General features: G+C 40.1%; 1 protein-coding gene across 1 annotated transcript; it reads left to right on the top strand.

The window, feature by feature from the left end:
• The first annotated feature begins 4,353 nt into the window (after positions 1-4,353).
• Positions 4,354-9,973, top strand: SERPINA7 (serpin family A member 7). Its single transcript, XM_004388914.2, has 5 exons — positions 4,354-4,464; positions 6,409-7,056; positions 8,038-8,311; positions 9,050-9,197; positions 9,700-9,973. The coding sequence occupies exons 1-5, from the start codon at positions 4,413-4,415 to the stop codon at positions 9,901-9,903; spliced, it is 1,326 nt and encodes a 441-aa protein (XP_004388971.2). The 5' UTR covers positions 4,354-4,412; the 3' UTR covers positions 9,904-9,973.
• Positions 9,974-23,367: the final 13,394 nt, after the last annotated feature.

Raw genomic sequence — 23,367 nt, 5'->3', positions numbered from 1 at the left:
TCTCCTTAGTGTCTTTACCTGGCTTGGGTATCAGGGTTACACTGGCTTCATAGAATGAGTTCAGGAGTATTCTTTCCTTTTCTATGCTCTGAAATACCTTTAGTAGTAGTGGTGTTAACTCTTCTCTGAAAGTTTGGTAGAATTCTCCAGCGAAGCTGTCAGGGCCAGGGCTTTTTTGGGGGGGAGTTTTTTTTTTTTTATTACCTCTTCAATCTCTTCTTTTGTTATGGGTTTATTTAGCTTTTCTACCTCGGTTTGTGTTAGTTTAGGTAGGTAGTGTGTTTCTAGAAATGTGTCCATTTCCTCTAAGTTTTCAAATTTATTGGAGTACAATTTTTCATAGTATTCTGTTATGATCATTTTTATTTCAGTTGAGTCTGTTGTGACATCACCCATCTCATTTCTTATACTGGTTATTTGCTTCCTCTCCTGTTTTTCTTTTGTCAGTTTTGCCAATGATTTGTTGATTTTGTTGATCTTTTCAAAGAACCAACTTTTGGTCTTGTTGACTGTCATGGATTGAATTGTGTCCCTGCAAAAATGTGTGTATCAGTTTGGCTAGGCCATGATTCCCAGTGTTGTGTGGGTGTCCTCTACTTTGTGATTGTAATTTTATGTTAAAGAGGATTAGGTTGGGATTGTAACACCACTCTTACCCAGGTCACATCCCTGATCCAATGTAAAGGGAGTTTCCCTGGGGTGTGGCCTGCACCACCTTTTATCTCTCAAGAGATAAAAGGAAAGGGAAGCAAGCAGAGAGTTGGGGACCTCATCCCACCAAGAAAGCAGCGCCAGGAGCAGAGCGTGTCCTTTGGACCTGAGGTTCCTGCACTGAGACGCTCCCAGACCAAGGGAAGATTGATGACATGGACCTTCCTCCAGAGCTGACAGAGAAAGCCTTTCACTGGAGCTGATGCTCTGAATTTGGACTTCTGTCCTACTAGACTGTGAGAGAATAAATTTCTCTTTGTTAAAGCCATCCACTTGTGGTATTTCTGTTGGAGCAGCACTAGATGACTAAGACATTGACTCTTTCGATTGTTTTTCTATTCTCTATTTCATTTATTTCTGTTCTAATCTTTATTATTTCCTTTCTTCCAGTGCCTGAGGGCTTCTTTTGCTGCTCTCTTTCTATTTGTTTGAGTTGTAAGGGTTAATATTTTTATTGTGGCCCTTTCTTCTTTTTGAATGTTTGCATTTATTGCTATAAATTGACCTCTGAGCACTTCTTTTGCTGTGTCCCAAAGGTTCTGGTATGATATGTTTTCATTCTCATTTGATTCTATGAACTTCTTTATTCTGTTCTTGATTTCTTCTATAACCCAGTAGCTTTTAAGCAAGGTGTTGTTCAGTTTCCACGTATTTGATTTTTTTCCTTGCTGTTTCTGTTACTGATCTACTGTTATGGCATTGTGTTCAGAAAAGATGCTTTGTAATATTTTGATGTTTTGGATTGTTAAGGCTTGCTTTGTGGCGTAATATGTGGTCTATTTTGGATACTGTTCCGTGTGCGTTGGAAAAGAAAATATACTTGGCTGCTGTTGGGTGGAGTGTTCAGTATATGTTCATGAGATCAGGCTGGTTAATTGTGGCATTTAGATCTTCCATGTCTTTATTGAGCTTCTTTCTGGATGTTCTGTCCTTCACCGAAAGTGGTGTGTTGAAGTCTCCTACTATTATTGTGAAGCTGTCTATTTCTCTTTTCAGTGCTGTTGGAGTTTGTCTTATGTATTTTGGAGCCCTGTCATTTGTTGCGTATATATTTATTATAGTTATGTTCTCCTAGTGTGTTGACCCCTTAATCATTATATAGTGTCTTTCTTTATCCTTTGTGGTGGATTTTACTTTAAAGTCTATTTTTCCAGAGACTAATATTGCCACTTATGTTCTTTTTTGGTTATTGTTTGCTTGATATATGTTTTTCCATCCTTAGAGTTTTAGTTTGTTTGTGTCTTTGAGTCTAAGGTGTGTCTCTCGTAGGCAGCATATAGGTGGATCGTGTTTTTTTTTTTTTTTTTTATCCATTCTCTGTCACTCTCTGTCTCTTTATGGGTGAGGTTAGTCCGTTTACATTCAATGTAAATATTGATAGGTATGAGTTTAGTGCTGTCATTTTGATGTATTTTTTTTGTGCTGTTGACGATTTCTTTGTTGCATTTAATTTTCTGTGCTGAGTCATTTTTATGTATTTTCTTTTCATCTTTTTCATTATTGTTGATTTTGTGTTTGCTGAGTCTTTATGTTTTTCTTCTTTTTTAATTTGATGGGTAGGTTTGTTAGCTTCCTTTGTGGTTACCTTAAAATTTATCTTTATTTTTCTAAGTTTAAACTGATATTTTATTTCTTGATATTGAAACTCTGAAGAATTTGTGTGGCAATTGATTACAATATTGTTCATCCAAAGAGGAAGATACATAATTTTAGATCTGATTGAATTTATTGACATGGTAACACTTCCTAGGGATTCTGTGTTCAATGTGCTGGCTCCACACTTCAGCAGCTTTATACAAGACAAATTATTGTGTTAAATATACATTTGTTTAAGAAGATCTTACACCTTAACAATCAATTTCTTCTTAAGGAGAATGCATTTCTAGTGAACAAAACTGAACAGTCTTGGGGGTAGGGGATGGAGCCCAGGAATCCTGGAAGCTTGACATGGAGAAAGAGAATCACTATAGCAGATGAGAGGGCAAGGAAGTAACAGCTGATGGATACCTACTATGTGCTAAGCACTGTGATAGGACATCACCTTTAAATTTCATTGGATACTCTCAATAACCACATGATATGGGGATTATTAGCATTTCCACTTTAAAGGTAAGGAAACTGAGGTTCAGGCATATTAAGTAACTTGCCCAAATCACAGAGTTACTACGTGGCAGAGACCTGACAGGAGCACAAGTCTAGTGCCTCTGACTCCAGAGCACAGGACAGGGGGCCTGGGAGAGAGGGATGACCTTTTTGTATTTCAGAGATAGGCCTTGCAGTTACTAGCTGTTAGCAAAACTCAGCTGAATCAGATGCAGCAGAAAACAAGGCTATGTGATTGTCTGACTATGCCACCAGAGGGCACAGGTCTGGATGTTTTCTTTTTAGATAGCTTTTTTCCTGTTTCTTCTGAAGGGACTTGCAGTAGTTGAGAGAGCCAACTTTGTGTTGTATTACTAGGAGTGAGTGTGTACTGGCCTCACAGTCGGGAGACCTGAGCTTGCCACTGACTTGCTGTGTGACACACACATCAGTGATCATCCTGTATGTGAGGTGTGCCCTTTCCTATTCAAGTTAGGATAGTGGGTGCCAGGTGGTTAGAAAGATCCAGTAGATTCAGGGCCAATATTTACCACTCACCTCTGAAACCTCACTGCCCAGTGTGGTGCCCTCCACATACTAGGAGCTCAGTTAATCCTTAGTTGAGAGAAACAATGTTGCAGCATAATTACCCCTTATCTGCCTTGTCAAAGATCTCCCAGGGGCTTCCCAGTGCCCTAACGGTAAAGTCTGAGCTTCCAAGTCTTGTCATGGACTACATCTGGAATAAGCTCAAAGTATGCCCATTGCCTCCACCCCTCAGCACACACTTAACACATGCACATCCTTAATGTAGTCCTAAAGCAAGATGTTGTTGGAACCAGATGCCCAGATGCTTTGCATCATGCCCTGCGTATGGTAAATACTCAATCAGCAGGAGTAGCTGCTGCTGCTATTGTTACAACTACTACTAGAGCTAGAAGGTGGTAGAGCCAAGACTGAACCCAGGTCTCTGACTGAGTCCAGTGCTCTTTTCTCACACAGCTTCTTTGTGTTTTGTTGGTACACAGTTAACACTGAATGAGTTGGATTCTTCTGCACCCTCTTTTGGAGTCATGTGGCCCAGGGAATGGTGCACAGAATTTTAGTGACCATAGGATGGGAATGGTTGTTCCCCTAAGTAGACATATATGTGTGGAGCATCAGAAGCTTAGAGTAGGAAGCTAGCTTTGACATCATCTCCTCCTGGCCAATGTATAAATAATTTCTACCACACCCCTATGAGAGGCTCACCTAGCCTCTGCCTGTGTGCTCCTTTCCTTCCAAAGTCGGCCGATCACAGCACTATTTGGCCATGATTGTAAGAACAGTCTTTTTCCTGCTGCTTCCTGTCACCTTTGCCCATGGCCTTTGTTCTGCCTGCTGAAGAGACACTTTTGCTGGCATGAACCTGAACCTCCCACAGCTCTGACAATCCTTTTTCTCTTTTGTTATAGATGAACGATCTGGCAGCCAAAGCAATCATCCAAAGTTTCATCCTTATCATTTTTCACTTTGTTCCTCTCGGCCTTGGTTTTGGGCATTGGCTTTGGAAATATCATCGCAGGGTTAATGAGTAACTACAAGTGTTCTAGTTTTGCAATACAGGGCACATTATAAAGATGGAAAGGTTTTGCTTTCTGAAAGATGCAAGTGGCTTCTTGGTCGTGTGCTGTAAGTACTTTTTTCTCTTTGGTTACTTTGAACGTCTCGTTCAGCAGTCAGAGTCCCAAATCCCTATGAGCTCTGAACTCCTAGCTTTTGCGGCCAAGGTCTATACATGGTCATCTAATAATTGGCCTCCTACTAGCCTTGGTGATTTTTACAGAAAGAGGACCCTGGTGACAATGTGGAGATTAGAGAGAGTTGTGGAAGCAGGAGAGTTGGAGTGGAGAGACTGGAGGCAGTGTGACCTGCTAGGAGCTGATGCAGTAGTTCAGGCCATAAACTGAAGCAGTGGCAGTAGAGATGGAGATGAGGTAGAAATTTTGAGAGGTATTTAAGAGGTAGTATTCATAGGGCGTGGTGGTTAAGAGCTACGGCTGCTAACCGAAAGGTTGGCAGTTTGAATCCACCAGGGGCTCCTTGGAAACCCTATGGAGCAGTTCTATTCTGTCCTATAGGGTCGCTATGAGTCGGAATGAACTCAATGGCAGCAGATTTGTTTTTTGTTTTTGTTTTATTCATGAGGTAGGGAGCCCTGGTGGCGCAGTGGTTAAGTGCTCAGCTGCTAACTTAAAGCTCAGTGGTTTGAACCCACCAGTTGCTCCGCGGGAGAAAGATGTGGCAGTCTGCTTCCGTAAAGATTTGCAGCCTTGGAAACCCTATGGGGAATTTTTACTCTGTCCAGTAAGGTCACTATGAGTCAGAATCGACTCAATGGCAATGGGTATTCATAGGGCATCATGACTGATTAGATGAGGAGAATGAGGGAAGCCCTTGGGATGACTCCTAGGTTTCAGACATGACATCAGTAGACAGAGATGAGGAATGAAGGAGAAGGAGAAGGTTTTAAGAGTAGAGAAATGGTGAGTTTAACCTTTGGAAACTTTGAGATTGAAGTGAATATGGAATGTTCTAGAGGGTATATACATTAGGCAGCTGGAGAAATAGCTAGACACTCAGAAGAATGTTCTGGACTAGAGATATTCTTTTATGAGGTGGAAGTTGAGTTCCTGGAAGTGAATGTGATAACCCAGGAAGAGGATGGAGGGCTGAAGAAGGAGCCCTGTCCCGACTCCATGGTACTCTTCCTTCTAGCCACTCATGACCACTGTCATTGGGGGTTCCACAGCTGACCCTTTTATTCCATTGCATTCCATTCTTCAGAGCACCTTACAGTATATCTTTCTGGATCCCTCTCTAATAATTTAAAAATAATGTGCATGGATGTTAAGATGTCTTACAATTTATAAATGACTCTTTAGATGATACTGATGGTGAGAGAGATCTAAAATGCACAGTTACATTTTCATCTTCCTGTTGTTTGGAAGTACTTCCACGGCTTCCAAGTGTTACACAAATGAATGGATTTCAGCTCATGACCTTGTGCATGACTACATAAACTATCACCCTTCCACTGCAGCTACACATATTTTACGAAAATTATCCTCCTGTTTTTAAGCCAAAGAAAGTAGAGAGGTTTTCTCATCTCATCTTTTATAGATTTTATCTGAGGAAAATGACAAATTGAAAAGGAAAAAAAAAAAATAACACAATCCAGATTTCTAATATACAAAGAATAATGTATGCACAGGGAGTGTTTTGCCTCTCTCTCCAAAAGGCTGTCTCTGTTTCAAATAGAAAGTGATACAATTTCCATAAATTTAGTATACTCACAGTATTTTAATAATGTCCCTGTTATATCTGAACAAAAATCCATTTCTTGATTTCTGTGGTCCTGGCAAGCTACCTCTGCTACTTACTGCTCCCATTAGATATGTCATCAGTTTTTCAGGAATGAGAGGCCTCCACTCAGTCCCTGGTGAGCACACTATCATTTTTTTGCTATTGTCTTATTATTAATAATGATGGATAATTATTATGTGTCTCTGGCTTAGAGAGTGTTTCATCCATTTAACCTTTCCCAATGGTTCTCTCTTCTCATCTCTTATATAGATTACTTTCCTCCCAAAATGTCACCATCCCTCTATCTGGTTTTCTTGTTACTTGGGCTTCATGTGACAATCCATTGTACATCACCTAACAGCTCTGAAGGCAAAGTAACCACCTGCCATTCCCCCCAACAAAATGTCACTCTCTATAAGATGTCATCCAACAATGCCGACTTTGCATTCAACCTGTACCGGAGATTCACTGTGGAGACCCCAAATCAGAATATCTTCTTTTCCCCTGTGAGCATTTCTGCTGCTTTGGCCATGCTCTCCCTTGGGGCCTGCTCCAGCACCCAAACTCAGATCCTGGAAAGCTTGGGGTTCAATCTCACAGTCACCCCAATAGCAGAGATCCAGCAGGGCTTCCAGCACCTCATCTGTTCACTGAATTTTCCAAAGAAGGAGCTGGAATTGCATATGGGAAATGCCCTCTTCATTGGGAAGCAGCTGAAACCACTGGCAAAATTCTTGGATGATGTCAAGAGCCTTTATGAGACTGAAGTCTTATCTACCGACTTCTCCGATGTTTCTGCAGCCAAGCAGGAGATCAATAGTCATGTGGAGAAACAAACCAAAGGGAAAGTTGTGAGCCTCATCCGAAACCTCAAACCAAACACCATCATGGTCCTGGTGAACTATATTTACTTTAAAGGTAAGACCGTAAGATGTCTATTTCAAGGTAGTGTTTATATAACTTTTGGGGGGAGGTTTTGTGGGGAGTAAGCTCATGGTCTTTTCTCATTGGCACCAGCAGATGTCCCTCATACCAAAGTGACCTGCTCCACTGGGTATAGCTGCACATAGTGCTGCCTCTCCTAGGAAAGACATACAACTCTGTGGATGAGCCCAGGAAATTTCTAGGGAGAGGACACTTTCAGGGAGGTGGGTGACAATGGCATAAACATCCTGCTCACATCTGGCTAGAACATCACATTTCCCAAACAATTCTGGGCTTGCAGGAAGACAGACTTGGGTTTAAACCCCACTGTGACCCTTGCTTATTGTGTACTCTTGGGCATGTTACATGAATATTTCTATCATATACTCTGCAGTGTCTATGTACCAAGCACCATGCTACATTTGTGGTTTACACAATTGTCTCATCTATTCCTCACAAAAGCTTCACATATTTAATACGTTTCAGAGCTGGTATTTCCAGCCAGGTCTGTCTGACTCCAAAGCCGGTGCCTGTAACAACAAGAATCGTTTGACTCTTTTCTGAAGGTGCTGTGCCCAAATGATTTCTCCTGAGTCTACAGCACATCTCAGCCACGTTTAGTGGAGGAGTGAACAGATCTGTTGTCTCATTTCACCCTGTGTGTTGGATGTCCTTATACCTTTTTACAGAAGAGGAAACTGTGGCTTTGATGGGTTTAGTGTAAGTATAGTGGTTTTGAATACAGACCATGGAGCCCAACAGCCCTGAGTGTGACACCTGGCTCTGCCACCTGCTCACTGGGTGACCATAGTCAAGTCACTTTCTCTTCCTGATCTTTAGTTATTCACTTGTAAAACTAGTTGACAGTTGGTACCTACCTCTGCCTTAATTACTAGAGTGAGATAAGTTAAAAAAGCTCATGTAGGCACTAATTCTGGCTTGAAATAAACACCTCATTTCTCTCTGTATTTTAAGCACAGTGGGCAAATCCTTTCGATTCATCCAAAACAGAAGAGGGTTCCAGCTTCTTAGTGGACAAGACAACCACAGTGCAAGTGCCCATGATGCACCAGATGGAACAGTACTATCATCTGGTAGATACGGAGCTTAACTGCACAGTGCTGCAAATGGACTACAGTGAGAAAGCTCTGGCGCTCTTTGTCCTTCCGAAGGAGGGCCAGATGGAGTGGGTGGAAGGATCCATGTCATCTAAAACACTGAAGAAGTGGAACGGCTTACTTCAGAAGGGGTAAATGCCTTAGAGGTTGTGAGGGGTGGAGGGTGGGCATAACAGTGCACCTGAGACTGAGTTCAATGAAAACCCAAAGATAGGAGAGTCACTCTGAAACACCTAATATCTGTGTGAGGACCACTTGAGCATGTTGAAAACATACCATGTGCCAGGCTGTTTGCAGGGCACTTTATATACTTTGTCTTGGTGATCTAAGTACGTCAACAAACTTGCAAAAGAGGTAGTGATATCATTTGCATTCTAAAAATTAGAAAATCAGGGCTAGAAAGATAAAATGAGCTCTCCAAGGTCAGTCAGGTAGTAAATTGATGCCTTCCTAGAGACCAACTAGAGCTTGGGGGATGGATGATACTTGGATGTTAAGAGTTGTGGGCAGCTATTCTGAGCTCAAAGTGCAGTATGGAAAACCATGAGCTTCCCTGGGTGCTACTCATTGACCTTCACACCACTGGCTCCCCAACTTTGTCCAACACCCCAGCCATGTTTCTTTTTGATTATAAGGGAGATCTATCTCATTACTCACAGTGCTACAGCCCGACATTGGCTGAACCAGAGCTCATTTCTCCCAGAATAACATCTGTGGTTTTGTGCCATGTGTTGAACTACACAGCAATGGTTGTCAGTGGTTGTCAAGGGGAGGAGAAGAGCCCAAAGTAATACCATGGTGAGTGAGAGAAGGAGGGCATCATGAGCTTGGCGTGGTGATGGTCATGTGTCCCGCCCCTGTTTCCACAGGTGGGTTGACTTATTTGTTCCAAAATTTTCCATTTCTGCCACATATGACCTTGGAGCCATCCTTCTGAAAATGGGCATCCAGGATGCCTTTACTGACCATGCTGATTTTTCTGGACTTGCAGAAGGCAATGGGCTGAAACTTTCCAATGTAAGTTGATAGATTAGAATCCTTGAATTTCTTGATATAGAAGGGACCTTGTGAGTCAATTCAAATCACTCATTTTACCAATGAGGAATCCAAAGCCTAGAGAGGCAGCGTGACTGTCACTAGGCCAGGCTCATTAAGAGTCATTCTTGTCACCCCAAACAAGTCACTGTAACACAATTTCTCCATTCCCAACGTTCATGTTCTGAAATTACTCTGATAGCAGAGCTTAATGGTCAGAAGTTGCTCTGGTGAGATACAGCCCTAGAGGTGGGGGAGAGGCAGAGGGCCATAATGAGAGAGGTAGTTTCCTGACAACTGGCCCCTAAAACCACCAGAGATTCATTTACCTACACTTAGCTGAGAAGCTCTCACATTCAATCACCATCAGCAGAGTACAGCACAGGGATAGTGGCATCTTTCCTTTTCCTTACATGCTTCTAGACCCTCCCAAAGACTGTTCCTGTTTCTTTAAGGGACCAGCAGTGTTTGTTTTTCCCTGCAGGCTGCGCACAAGGCAGTACTGGACATTGGTGAAAAGGGAACTGAAGGTATAGCTGTCCATGAAGACAGATTCCTGGACCAGCCTGAGATGACTGTCCTTCACCCTATCATCCAATTTAATAGATCCTTCTTGCTGTTGATTTTGGAGAAAACCACCAGGAGCATTCTCTTTCTAGGGAAAGTTGTGGACCCAACAGAAGTGTAGTTTGAGAAAGAGGCTGTTGGCTAATTGCATGTGCTTATTGCAATAGGATATAAATAAATAGTATAGTCTGATGTGATCCATGTGGGCTTGGATGTGTCTTACCTTGTGCAGGGGTGAAGACTGGATACTTGCAGAACCGTTTTGGCTGTAGAAAAGGCCACTCCTGTGATCGAACATTCAGATAGTCAATGAGTGACTCATTATTAACCAAAGCACAGGAAGGCCCCATGTCAGTGCATTCCTCTTTTTCAGAAACTCCCTCAATTAGTTAACTCCAAGGAATTTACTGGGCTGGCAAATGCCCTCTCCTATGCCCTCTGGGAAATATTTGAAAGGCAGATCAGGTACTCTTATCCCAGTATTCCTATCATCAATGAATATAAAAAAACACAAATGCAATGGCTTATATGTGAACCTTCAACTACCTTCCCCTGCCCCATCAGAATGGTTCTCAGTACTTTTGCCAGAACTGTTATCGGTGGGTTGTGCAAAGGTGCTTCCACTACAGGGCTGAGTCACAGACTCAACCACTGCTAGGGATGTGGCTTTGTGACCTATACAGGATGAGGAAAAGGGACAAAAGCAACAGAGATGAACTCCCCTTTATAAGCCTCTCATCCCCCCTTCCAAAAGGAGTGGAGAATGGAAGTCATTCATTCATATCTCATGTCACCTCCTTATCTGTAGTCTAATCAGACTCGTTCCAAATGTTGCTCTCCTCTCCCACTTACCCATGTAGCAATCCCCTGGTTAGTCTGTCTTTTGTCTCTACCGTCACTAACGTCTGGTACTTCCCTATCCCCAGGTCCTTCAACAATCTCCCCTTGCCTGTGCATGCCAACTTACCTTCAACTACCAAACTAGATTTCATCTCAGACAATATGCATTCGAAGCTCCAGTATTAGAATTCGGTACACGTGAAAGGAACAGTGGTGTTAGTGAGGTAGTATCTGAAATTCTAGCCCTAAGAAGAAACCCTTAAATGGCAGGAAAAAAATAACAAATGCATAAATGCTGTTGCAGATATTGTGCTTCCCAGTTGAAATAAATATGTACTGATAGAAAATAATGTGGCCCACAAATGTTTCTAGTTTTTCTGTATCAGACCCATTTGCATGCAGGTTTGCTTATTCTTGGTCTAGTTCACACTTTGGTTTTAAGCATGGATAAGAAATCAGGAAATGCAGACATGGAAAGTGACTTGTGGCACAGAAAATTCATTTATAACATAGAGTTTGGTTCCACTGAAGTTACATACAGCCCTGCCTCTGTTACTTACACAATTCTGTAAACTTGCACAAGGCACTCGAACACTGAACACCTTATTTTCCTTGTCTATAAAATAGGAACACTAATAATATCCACCTAAACAGGATCTGGAGTCCTGGTGGCACAGTGGTTAAGAGCTTGGCTGCTAACAAAAAGGTCAGCAGTTCGAATCCACCAGCTGTTCCTTGGAAACCCTATGGGGCAGTTCTACTCTGTCCTATAGGGTAGTTATGAGTCAGAATCTACTTGACGGCAACGGGTAATCAGAATTTTGTGCTTATCACAGAGCCTGACACCTCATAAAAGTGCAGTCCTTATTAGTTTATTCAGTATTGTTGCTCAAGATCAGACAGCAGGCTGGTGTCAGAGCCAGACTGGTAATGTGGGTCTCCTGGTTTGCAGGCTTCTGTTCTCTTGCTCAGGCCCTACCTCCAAAGGCCAGAATAAATGCCATACAGACCACTTCCCTAAACTCCCTAAATGAGTTGGATCAGAGGTTGTTCTGGGAAGAATATCAGTATCTCCAGAGAGGACCCAGGAATTAGCAAAACACTGTCCCTCAAGTAGTTCATGTATCTTGTCAGGAACTAAACCTCATTCAAATCATTCGTTCCTATGACTGGATCATGAAGGGCTACCATTATTCATTTTATAAATCTCAGCTCATTCTAGCAAACTAGTAATAGCAGATAACTTCCTTAAATTCATAAAAGTTACCCATCAAATACCTATATGGAACATCTCAATAGTGAAACTTTAGCAGAATTTCTATTAAATATAATAAATGCCCAGAAAGCAGTAAGAAAATGACACGAAATTCATGAGGAAGAAGGGAAAAAATTTGAAAAGCCAGTGCTGAGAGGAAGAAAAATGATTGTCCAATAAACCTATTAAAAATGTTAATAACTGGAGCCCCCACAAACTAATTGAAACGAAATCTTTGGAGGTGGGGCCTGTGCACATGTGGTTATTTGCTTGTTTGTTTTTGGAGTAATCTTTGTGTGTGTGTGTTTTAGGTGAAAGTTTACAGCTCAAGTTAATTTCTCATTCAAAAATTTATTCACATATTGTTTTGTGACATTGATTGAAATCCCCACAATATGATATCACGCTCTCCCTTTCCACCCCAGGTTCCCTGTGTCCATTCGTCCAGGTCCTGTCCCTTCCTGCCTTCTCATCCTGCTTTGGACAGGAGCCGCTCATTTGGTCTTGTATATTTGACTGAACTAAGAAGCACATTCCTCACGTGTGTTATTTTTTGTTTTATAGGCCTGTCTAATCTTTGTCTGAAAAGTGGGCTTCGGGAACAGTTTCCATTCTGGTTTAGCAGAGCGTCTGGGGGCCATGGCTTTGGGGGTTCCTCCAGTCTCTGTCAGACGATTAAGTCTGGTCTTTTTACTGAATTTGAATTTGAGTCCCTGCTCTGTCCAGGACTCTGTTGTGCTCCCTGTCAGGGTGGTCATTGGTGGTAGTCGGGCACCATCTAGTTCTTCTGGTCTCAGGATGATTCACGTGGTCCTTTCGTCCTTTGGGCTAGTATTTTCCTTGTGTCTTTGGTTTTCTTCATTCTCTTTTGCTCTGTGTAGGATGGGACCAATAGATGTATCTTAGATGGCTGCTCACAAGCTTTTAAGACCCCAGACGCTACTCACAAAAGTGGAATGTAGAACATTTTCTTTATAAACTATGTTATGCCAATTGACCTAGATGTTCCCCGAGACTATGGTCCCCAGGCCCCAGCCCCAGCTACTCGGCCCCTCCAAGTGTTTGATAGTGTCTAGGACACTTCTATGCTTTTGCTTCGGTACAGTTGTGCTGACTTTCCCTGTATTGTGTGTTGTCCTTCCCTTCATTGAAGTTGACACTTGTCTACTATCTAGTTAGTGATTTCCCCTCCCCCGTCCTCCCTACCGTCGTAACCATCAAAGAATGCTTTTTTCTGTGTGAAACATTTTCTTGAGTTGCGGTCTCATACAATATTTGTTCTTTTGTGACTGACTTATTTCACTCAACATGTTGCCCTCCAGATTCATCCATGTTGTGAGATGTTTCACAGATTCATCATTGTTCTTTATCATTGCATAGTATTCCATTGTGTGTATGTACCATAATTTGTTTATCCATTGATCTGTTGATGGGCATTTAGGTTGTTTCCATGTTTTTGCTATTGTGAATAGTGCTGCAGTGAACATGAGTGTGCATATGTCTATTTGCATGACAACTCTTGTTTTTCTAGGGTATATTCCTAGGAGTGGGATTACTGGATCGTATGGTATTTCTATTTCTAGCTTTTTAAGGAAGCACCATATCGTTTTCCAATGTGGTTGTACCATTTTACATTCCCATTAGCAGTGCATAAGAGTTCCAATCTCCCCACAACCTCTCCAGTATTTGTTATTTTGTGTTTTTTGGATTAGTGCCAGCATTGTCAAGTGAGATGGTATCTCAACGTAGTTTTGATTTGCATTTCTCTAATGGCTAATGATCGCAGGCATTTCCTCATGTGTCTCTTATCCACTTGAATGTCTTCTTTGGTAAAGTGTCTGTTCATACCCTTTACCTATTTTTTAATTGGATTATTTGTCTTTTTGTTGTTGAGGTGTTGCAGTATCTTGTAGATTTTAGAGATTAGATCCTTATCGGATATGTTGTAGCCAAAAATTTTTCCCAGTCAGTAGGTTCTCCTTTTACTCTTTTGGTGAAGTCTTTTGATGAGCATTAAGTGTTTGATTTTTAGGAGCTCTCAGTTATCTAGTTTCTCTTCTTGTGTTTGTGCATTGTTAGTTATGGTTTGTATTCTATCTATGCCATGTATTAGGGCCCCTAGCATTGTACTTATTTTTTTGTCCATGATCTTTATCATTTTAGATTTTATATTTAGGTCTTTTATACATTTTGAGTTAGTTTTTATGTATGGTGTGAGGTATCGGTCTTGTTTCATTTTTTTTACAAATGGATATCCATCATTTGTTGAAGAGACTGTCTTTTCCCCATTTAATGGACTTTGTGCCTTTGTCAAATATCAGCTGCTCATAGATAGATGAATTTATATCTGGGTTCTCAACTCTGTTCCATTGGTCTATGTGCCTGTTGTTGTACCAGTATCTGGCTGTTTTGACCACTGTGGTGGTATAATAGGTTTCAAAATCAGGTAGCATGAGGCCTTCCACATTGTTCTTCTTCTTCAGTAATGCTTTACTTATCCAGGGCCTCTTCGCTTTCCATATAAATTTTGTGATTTGTTCTCCATCTTGTTAAAAAATGCTGTTGGAATTTGGATTGGGATTGCATTGTATCTGTAGATCACTTTGGGTAGAGTTGACATTTTCACAATGTTGACTCTTCCTATCCATGAGTATGGTATGTTTTTTCACTTATGTGGGCCTCTTTTCTTTTCCTGCATTAGTGTTTTATGGTTTTCTTTGTATAGATCTTTTATGTCCCTGGTTAGATGTATTCCTAAGTACTCTCGATGGCAACTTTTTTTTTTAATCTTCTTGGGGGCTATTGCAAATGGTATTGACTTGGTGATTTCCTTTTCGAAGTTCTCTTTGTTGGCGTAGAGGAATCCTACTGATTTTTGTATGTTAATTTGTATCCTGCTACTTTGCTGGAATTGTCCATTAGTTCCAATAGCTTTCTTGTGGATTCCTTGGAGTTTTCTGTGTATAAGATGATATCATCCGCAAATAGGGATAGTTTTACCTCTTCCTTACCAATTTGGATGCTCTTTATTTCTTTTTCTTGCCTTATTGCTATAGCCAGGACCTCCAGCACAATGTTGAATAAGAGTGGTGATAAAAGGCATCCTTTTCTGGTTCCTGTTCTCAAGGGATATGCTGCAGTCTCTCTCCATTTAGAATGATGTTGGCTGTTGGCTTTATAGAAATGCCCTTTATTATGTTGAGGAATTTCCTTTCTATTCCTATTTTGCTGAGAACTTTTATCAGGAATGAGTGTTGGACTTTGTCAAATGCCTTTTCTGTGTTGATTGATAAGATCGTGTGGTTCTTTTGTTTTATTTATCCAGCGGATTACATTGATCGATTTTCTAATGTTGAACCATCCCTGCATACCTGGTATGAATCCCACTTGGTCATGATGAATTATTTTTTTGATATGCTCTTGATTCTATTGAGTAGAATTTTGTTGAGGATTTTTGCATCTATGTTCATGAGGGATATTGGTCTGTAGTTTTCTTTTTTCATGTTATCTTTGCCTGGCTTTGGTATCAGGGTTATTCTGTTTTCATAGAATGAGTCCGGGGTATTACTTCCTTTTCTGTACTCTGAGATAGCTTTGATAGCATTAGTGTTAACTCTTCTCTGAAAGTTTGGTAGAATTCTCCAGTGAAGCCCTCTGGGCCAGGGCTTTTATTTTGTTGGGAGTTTTTTAATTACCTCTTCAGTCTCTTCTTTGTTATGGGTTTATTTAGTTTTTCTACCTTGGTTGTGTTAGTTTAGGTAAGTACTGTGTTTCTAGAAATGTGACCATTTCTCTAGGTTTTCAAATTTATTGGTGTGCAATATTTCATAGTATTCTGTTATGATCCTTTTAATTTTAGTTGTATCTGTTGTGATATCCCCCATCTTCTTATTTGGGTTATTTGCTTCCTCTCCTGTTTTTCTTTTGTCAATTTGGCCAATGGTTTGTTGATTTTGTTGATCTTTTCAAAGAACCAACTTTTGGTCTTGTTGATTCTTTCAATTGTTTTTCTATTCTTTATTTATTTCTAGTCTAGTCTTTATTATTTCCTTTGTTCTTGTGCCTGAGGGCTATTTTGCTGCTCTCTTTCTTTTTGTTTGAGTTGTAGGGTTAATGTTTCGGTTCTGGCCCTTTTTTCTTTTTTGACGTGTGCATTTATTGCTATAAATTGACCTCTAAGCACTGCTTTTGCTGTGTCCCAAAAGTTTTGGTATGATGTGTTTTCATTCTCATTTGATTCTATGAATTTCTTTATTCCATCATTGATTTCTTCTATAACCTAGTAGTTTTTAAGCAAGGTGTTGTTCAATTTCCATGTATTTTTTTCCCTTTGGTTTCTGTTACTGATTACTACTTTTATGGCACTATGATCAGAGAAGATGCTTTGTTTTATTTTGATGTTTTGGATTCTGTTAAGGCTTGCTTGTGGCCTAAAATGTGATCTATTCTGGAGAATGTTCCATGTGTGTTGGAAAAGAATGTATACTTGGCTGCTATTGGGTGGAGTGTTCTGTATATGCCTATGAGGTCAAGTTGATTGATTGTGGCATTTAGATCTTCCATATCTTTATTGAGTTTCTTTCTGGATGTTCTGTCGTTCACTGAAAGTGGTGTGTTAAAGTCTCCTACTATCATTGTGGAGCTATCTATTTCTCTTTTCAATGTTACTAGAGTTTGTTTTATGCATTTTGGAGCCCTGTCATTGAGTGTGTATATATTTATTATGGTTATGTCCTCCTGGTGTATTGATCCTTTAATCATTATATAGTGTCCTTCCTTATCCTTTATGGTCGATTTTGCTTTAAAGTATTTTGTTAGAGAGTAGTATGGCCATTCCTGCTGTTTTTTGGTTGTTGTTTGCTAGATATATTTTTTTCATTCTTTGAGTTTTAGTTTGTTTATGTCTTTGTGTCTAAGTGTGTCTCTTGTGGGCAGCATATAAATGGATTGTGTTTTTTTATCCATTCTGCCACTCTCTGTCTCTTTACTGGTGCATTTAGGCCATTTACATTCAGTGTAAATATTGATAGGTATGAGTTTAGTGCTGTCATTCTGATTTTTTTTTTTTTGCGATGTTGACAGTGTCTTTGTTCCACTTAAGTTTCTGAGCTGAATTCTTTTTATTTATGTATTTTCTTTTCATCTTTTTCATTATTGTTGAGTTTGTGTTTGCTGAGTCTTTATGTTTTTCTTCTTTTTTAATTTGATGGGTAGGTTTGTTAGCTTCCTTTATGGTTATCTTGAAATTTACCTTTATTTTTCTAAGTTTAAAGCAGTCTTTTATTTCTTGATATTACCTTAACTTCTTCTCCATATGGAAGTTCTATGATTACACTATTTATTCTTTCTTTTTTGTTTTGATGTTGTCATCATTTACATAATGACGTCTCTGGTTCCCGATTTTCAGTGTTTTAGCTTTGATTTGTTTTTGTGAATTCCCTATCTGGGTTGATAACTGTTTGATTTGTCCTGTGTCCTAGTCTTGGATTGTTGTCTGATGTTGTTGGTTCTCTAACAGGAAGACTCCCTCTAATATTTCTTGTAATTTTTGGTCCCGTTTTTTACAAATTCCCTTGATTTCTATTTATCTGGAAATGACCTAATTTCATCAACTTATTTGAGAGACAGTATTGCTGGATATATAATTCTTGGCTGACAATTTTTTTTCCTTCAAGGCTTTATATATCTCATCCAATTACCTTATTGCATGAATGGTGTCTGCTGAGTTCTCAGAGCTTAATCTTATTGGTTCTCCTTTGTAGATGACTTTTCGTTTATCCCCCAGACACTCTCAATATTCTTTCTTTGTCTTTAGTTTTGGAAAATTTGATTATGATATATGTTGACGACTTTCTTTTGGGGTCTACCTTGTATGGGGTTCATCAAACTTCTTCAATAGATATCTTCTCATCTTTCATTATGTTTGGGAAGTTTTCTGCCAGCAAATCTTCAACAATTCTCTCTTTGTTTTCTTTTATCCACCCTCCCCCATTCTGGTATTCTGATCACTTGTAGGTTTTTTCTCTTGATAGTATCCCACATAATTCTTAGCCTTTTTATTTTTTTTAATTCTTTTTTTCCTCAGACAAGTTGGTGTCAAGGGATTTATCTTCAATCTCACTAACTGTGACTTCCATTGTCTCAGTTCTTCTCCTACAACCTTCTATTTAGTTGTCTAATTCTCAAATTTTATTGTTAATCTGTTATATTTCTAGTTGCTATCTCTGTATGATTTCTAGCAACCTGTTTATTCTGTCCTTTTTTTCCTACTATTGTTTTCCTGAATTCTTTTTTTAAATTTTTTTATTGTACTTTAGGTGAAGGTTTACAGAACAAATAGTTTCTCATTAAACAGCCAATACATATATAGTTTTATGACATTGGTTAACAACCCCATGACATGTCAACCCTCTCCCTTCTTGATGTTTTCCTGAATTCTTCTATTGCTTTGTCTGTGTGTTCCTTGGTTTGGTCTGAGTTTTGTCTGTTCTCCTTCCTGATCTGTTGGAGAGCTCTGTATATCAGTGTTTTGAATTCTTTCTCAGGTAGTTCCATTGTCTTATCTTTCTCCAGAAGGCTTTCTGGTTCTTTATTTTGTTCACCTGATGGAGCCATCTTGACCTGCTTCTTATGTGATTTGATATTGACTGTTGTCTCTGAGACATCAAGAAGTTATTGTATTTGTCTATTTATTGTATTTTGTTTTGTTTTATTTTGATATGCCCAAGTAGGCTGGGCTTGTAAGCTACTTTGGTTGTTGGCCTCTTTGAAGCTCTCACGTCCTGTCTCCAGGTGGCTAGAGCAGCTAATAGGTGTGTGATCCCAGGAGTCTGTTCACTTTTCTTGCAGGGGTGTGGTTATTCAAGGCACAGGTGTCCAGGTTGTTGATCACCGAGTGTGTGGTGCAGATTTTCACCTACAATTGTAGGCTGGCAGGACTGCATGCAGGTGTTCGGAGTAGGCACAGGTCTCTGCAGTGGAGGGCTATTTGTTTAGCATGGCAGGGGGCTGATTGCTGCCCATGGGCGCCTGGATGGAGGATGTGTCCCTGTCCTCTAGAGTGCATAGTGTGGAGGAGTTAGTGCAGCTGGTCCTTGGGCCCCTGGTTCTGTTGGCTGGAGGAATAGGGAGGCACCACTGATTCTCAGACCCTTGTTGTGGGTGGCTAGATGGAGTGAGTGGTACCACTGGTCCTCAGGCCCCCAGCATGGGTGTGTGAGGCACCTGCTTAGGGGGTGGGACAGTGTGGAATGTCATGAACGTACAGCTCCCTCTTGGTTGCTGCAGTTGAAAATGGGCTGCAGGTGTATGCCCTGATGTTTAATGCTAATAAGGGCGTGCAGTGTTTAATTGGCCCACAAGGGACTGGGTGAGGGTGAGGGGCACTGCAAGACCATGGACCAATTATGCCAGTGGCTGGGCAAAGGGGCAAGGCCTCCTGACTGTCACTGAGTTCCCAGGTTAAGGGGCATGGTGTTGTTGAATTCCAAGGGACTGGTATCAGAGCAGGGTGAGGGACGGGTGACGGGAAGGAGGTGCTTCTCTGCTGTGATGCTCTGGGGAGGAAGGGTAATTTTGCCCCTGCACATGGTAGGTTAGAAACTTGCGCTTAATTTTCGTGGGTCTGATGTTGCTCCTGCTTGGTTCTGGAGGTGCGTGCAGATTCGCTGCTGTTCTGCTGCACCCAGTGTGGTGGATCTTGGCTTTGGATGTTGCTACTTTCCTCAGCTCGTGTGCGCTATGTAGACTTAGCTAGCAAAGTGCAGCAATCCCATAATCTGTACTTCCCCATTTTTGCTGCTTTTGAATTGTCTCTCTTTCCACTTGCAGCTCAGTCCAACTCTTCAGCTTTGTCTTTGATGATTAGGGTTCCTAGATTGTCATATATATTCAATTCACTTGTTTTTTCAGGTCTTTGTTGTAAGAGGGACGACAGGAACCTAGAAGAAATGGACAAATTTCTAGAAATACTACCTACCAATACTAATACAAACTGAGGTAGAAAATTTGAACAGATCCATAACAAAAGAAGAAATTGAAGAGGTCATAAAACTCCCAACAAAAAAAAAAAGCTCTGGCCCATACAGCTTCACTGGTGAATTCTACCAAATATTCAGAGAAGAGTTGACACCAATACTACCCAAACTACTCTAGAACATAGAAAAGGAATGAATACTCCTGAATTCATTCTATAAAGACAGCATAACCCTGATACCAAAGCCAGGCAAAGACACCACAAAAAACAAATTTACTGACCAATATCTCTTATGAATATAGATGCAAAAATTCTGAACAAAATACTAGCCAACAGATTTCAATAGCATATCAAAAAAAAATAATATATCACAGCCAAGTGGCTTCATACCAACCATGCAAGGATGGTTCAACATTAGAAAATCAATCACCCTGATCTACCACATAAATAAAACAAAGGACAAGAATCTTATCATCTCAATCAATGCAGAAAATAAATTTGATAAAATCCAACACCAGTTCCTGATAAAAACTCTAAGCAAAATAGGAATAGAAGGGAAATTCCTTAACATAAGTAAGGGTATATATACAAAGCCAATAGCCAACGTTATTCTTAGTGAAGAGAGACTAAAAGCATTCCTCTTGAGAACGGGAACCAGACGAGGATGCACATCACCACTCCTATTCAGTATTGTACTGGAAGTCCTAGCTGGAGCAATAAGGCAATAAAAGGAAATAAAGGGCATACAGATTGGTAAAGAAGAAGTAAAACTATCCCTATTTGCAGATGACATGATCATATACAAAGAAAATCCCAGAGACACCACAAGAAAACTAATGGAACTAATAGAAGGATTCAGCAAAGTGGTAGGGTACAAGATCAGTACACAAAAATCAGCTGGGTTCCTCTACACTAATAATGAGAACTCCAAAAAGGAAATCAATAAAATAATACCATTTACAATAGCCCTCAAAAAGATAAAATACTTAGGAATAAATCTACCTAGGAATGTAAAAGACTTACACAAAGAAAGCTACAAAACACTACTGCAAGAAACCAAAAGAGACCTACATAAGTGGAAAAACATACCATGCTCATGGATAGGAAGAGTTAACATTGTGTAAATATCAATACTACCCAAAGTGATCTGCAGATATAGCACAATCCTGATCCAAATTCCAGCAACATTCTTTAATGAGATGGAAAAACTAATCACCAGCTTTATTTGGAAAGGAAAGGGGCCCCAGATAAGCAAAGCATTATTGGAAAAAAAAAAGAACAAAGTATGAGGTCTCACATTCCCAGATCTCAGAACCTACTACACAGACATGGTAGTCAAAACAGGCTGGTCATGGTACAACAACAGACTTACATACTGTCATGGATTGAATTATGTCCCCCTAAAAATGTGTGAATCAATTTGGCTGGGCCATGATTCCCTGTACTGTGTGATTTTCCTATATGTTGTAAATCCTGCATCTATGATGTTAATGAAGGAGGATGGGTGGCAGTTGCGTTAGTAAGGCAGGACTCAATCTACAAGATTGGATTGTGTCCTGAGGCCATCTCTTGAGATATAAAAGACAGAAGTGAGCAGAGAGACAGGGGGACCTCATACCACCAAGAACGTAGTGCTGGGAGCAGAGTGCATCCTTTGGACTCGGGGTCCCTGCATGGAGAAGCTCCTAGTCCAGGGGAACATTGAAGAGAAAGCCAACATAGAGACAAAGCCTTCCCCTGGAACTGATGCCCTGAATCTGGACTTTCAGCCTGCTTTACTGTGAGGAAATAAACTTCTGTTTGTTAAAGCCATCCACTTGTGGTATTTCTGTTATAGCAGCACTAGATAACTAAAAGATAGACCAATCAAACAGAATTGAGAACCCAGAAGTAAATCCATTCACCTATGGACAGATGATCTTGGACAAAGGGTCAAAGTCCATTAAATGGGGAAAGGAAGGTCTCTTTAACAAATGGCACTGGCAAAACTGGATATCCATTTGTAGGAAAATGAAACAAGGTCCATAGCTCACACCATACACAAAAACAACTCAAAATGGATCAAATATTTAAAAGTAAAACCTAAAACTATAAATACCATGGAAAAAAAGAGACAACAATAGGGGTCCTAATATACAGCATAAATAATATACCAAACATAATCAAACATGCATAAACATCAGAAGATAAACTAGATAACTGGAATCTCCTAAAAATTAAACATTTATGCTCATCAAAAGACTTTGCCAAAAGAGTAAAAAGAGAACCTACAGACTGGGGAAAAAATTGGCTATGACATATCTGACAAGGGACTAATCTTTAAAATTTATAGAAAATTTCAACACCTCAACAACAAAAAGACAATCCAATTAAAAAATGGACAAAGGATATGAACAGACCCTTTGCCAAAGAAGACATTCAGGCAGCTAACAAAGAGATTCTCCCAATCATTAGCTATTAGAGAGATGCAAATTAAAACTACAAAAAGATACCACCTCACCCCAACAATAAATGGCACTGAGCACAAAAACAGAAAACAACAAATGTTGGCAAGGTCGTGGGGAGATTAGAACTCTTATACACTGCTGGTGGGAATGTAAAATGGTACAACTACCATGGAAAACAGTATGGAGCTTCCTTAAAAAGCTAGAAATAGAACCACCATGTGATCCAGCAATGCCACTCCTAGGTATATATCCAAGAGAAACAAGAGCCATAACACAAATACACATTTGCACATCCATGTTCACTGCAGCACTATTCACAATAGCAAAAATATGGAAACAACCTAAATATCCATCAACAGATGAATGGATAAACAAAATGTGGTACATACATATAATGGAATAGTATGCAACCATAAAAAATAATGATGAATCTGCAAAACATCTCACAACATGGATGAATCTGGAGGATATTATGCTGAGTGAAATAGGTCAGTCACAAAAGAGTAAACATTGTATGAGACCACTGTTATAAAAAGTCAATAGGTTTACACACAGAAAGAAACATTCTTTGATGGCTACCAGGGATGGGAGGGGGAGGGAGGGAGAATCACTAACTAGATAGTAGACAAGTGTTAATTCTGGTGAAGGGTGAGGCAATACACAATATAGGGGAAGTCAGCACAACCCGACTAAGGCAAAGGAAGACACAGAGGTATGTAAGAATAAAGGGCAAGTACGGTAAATGCTATAACATGTACAGTCCTGCAGCAACAGTAATAGCAATCAATAATTTGGGAGCAGGTACATTGGCTAATATGTATGATAAATAGGTGAGGGAGGTTGTACGGGAGTAAGCTGGTTATGTATATAGGTATGGTTGTAGATATTTCTATATACATATTTGTAAATGCTGCGTAGATACTCATATACACAATAGAGCATACAAAACCCAAACCAAACCCATTGCAATCGAGATGATTCCGACTCATAGCAACCCTATAGGACAGAGTAGAACTGCCCTATAGCGTTTCCAAGGAGTGCCTCATGGAGTTGAACTGCTGACATTTA

The sequence above is a fragment of the Trichechus manatus genome, unplaced genomic scaffold (assembly GCF_000243295.1).
Source record: "Trichechus manatus latirostris isolate Lorelei unplaced genomic scaffold, TriManLat1.0 scaffold00221, whole genome shotgun sequence".
Taxonomy (NCBI): domain Eukaryota; kingdom Metazoa; phylum Chordata; class Mammalia; order Sirenia; family Trichechidae; genus Trichechus; species Trichechus manatus.
This window is presented reverse-complemented; position numbering and strand designations above follow the sequence as displayed.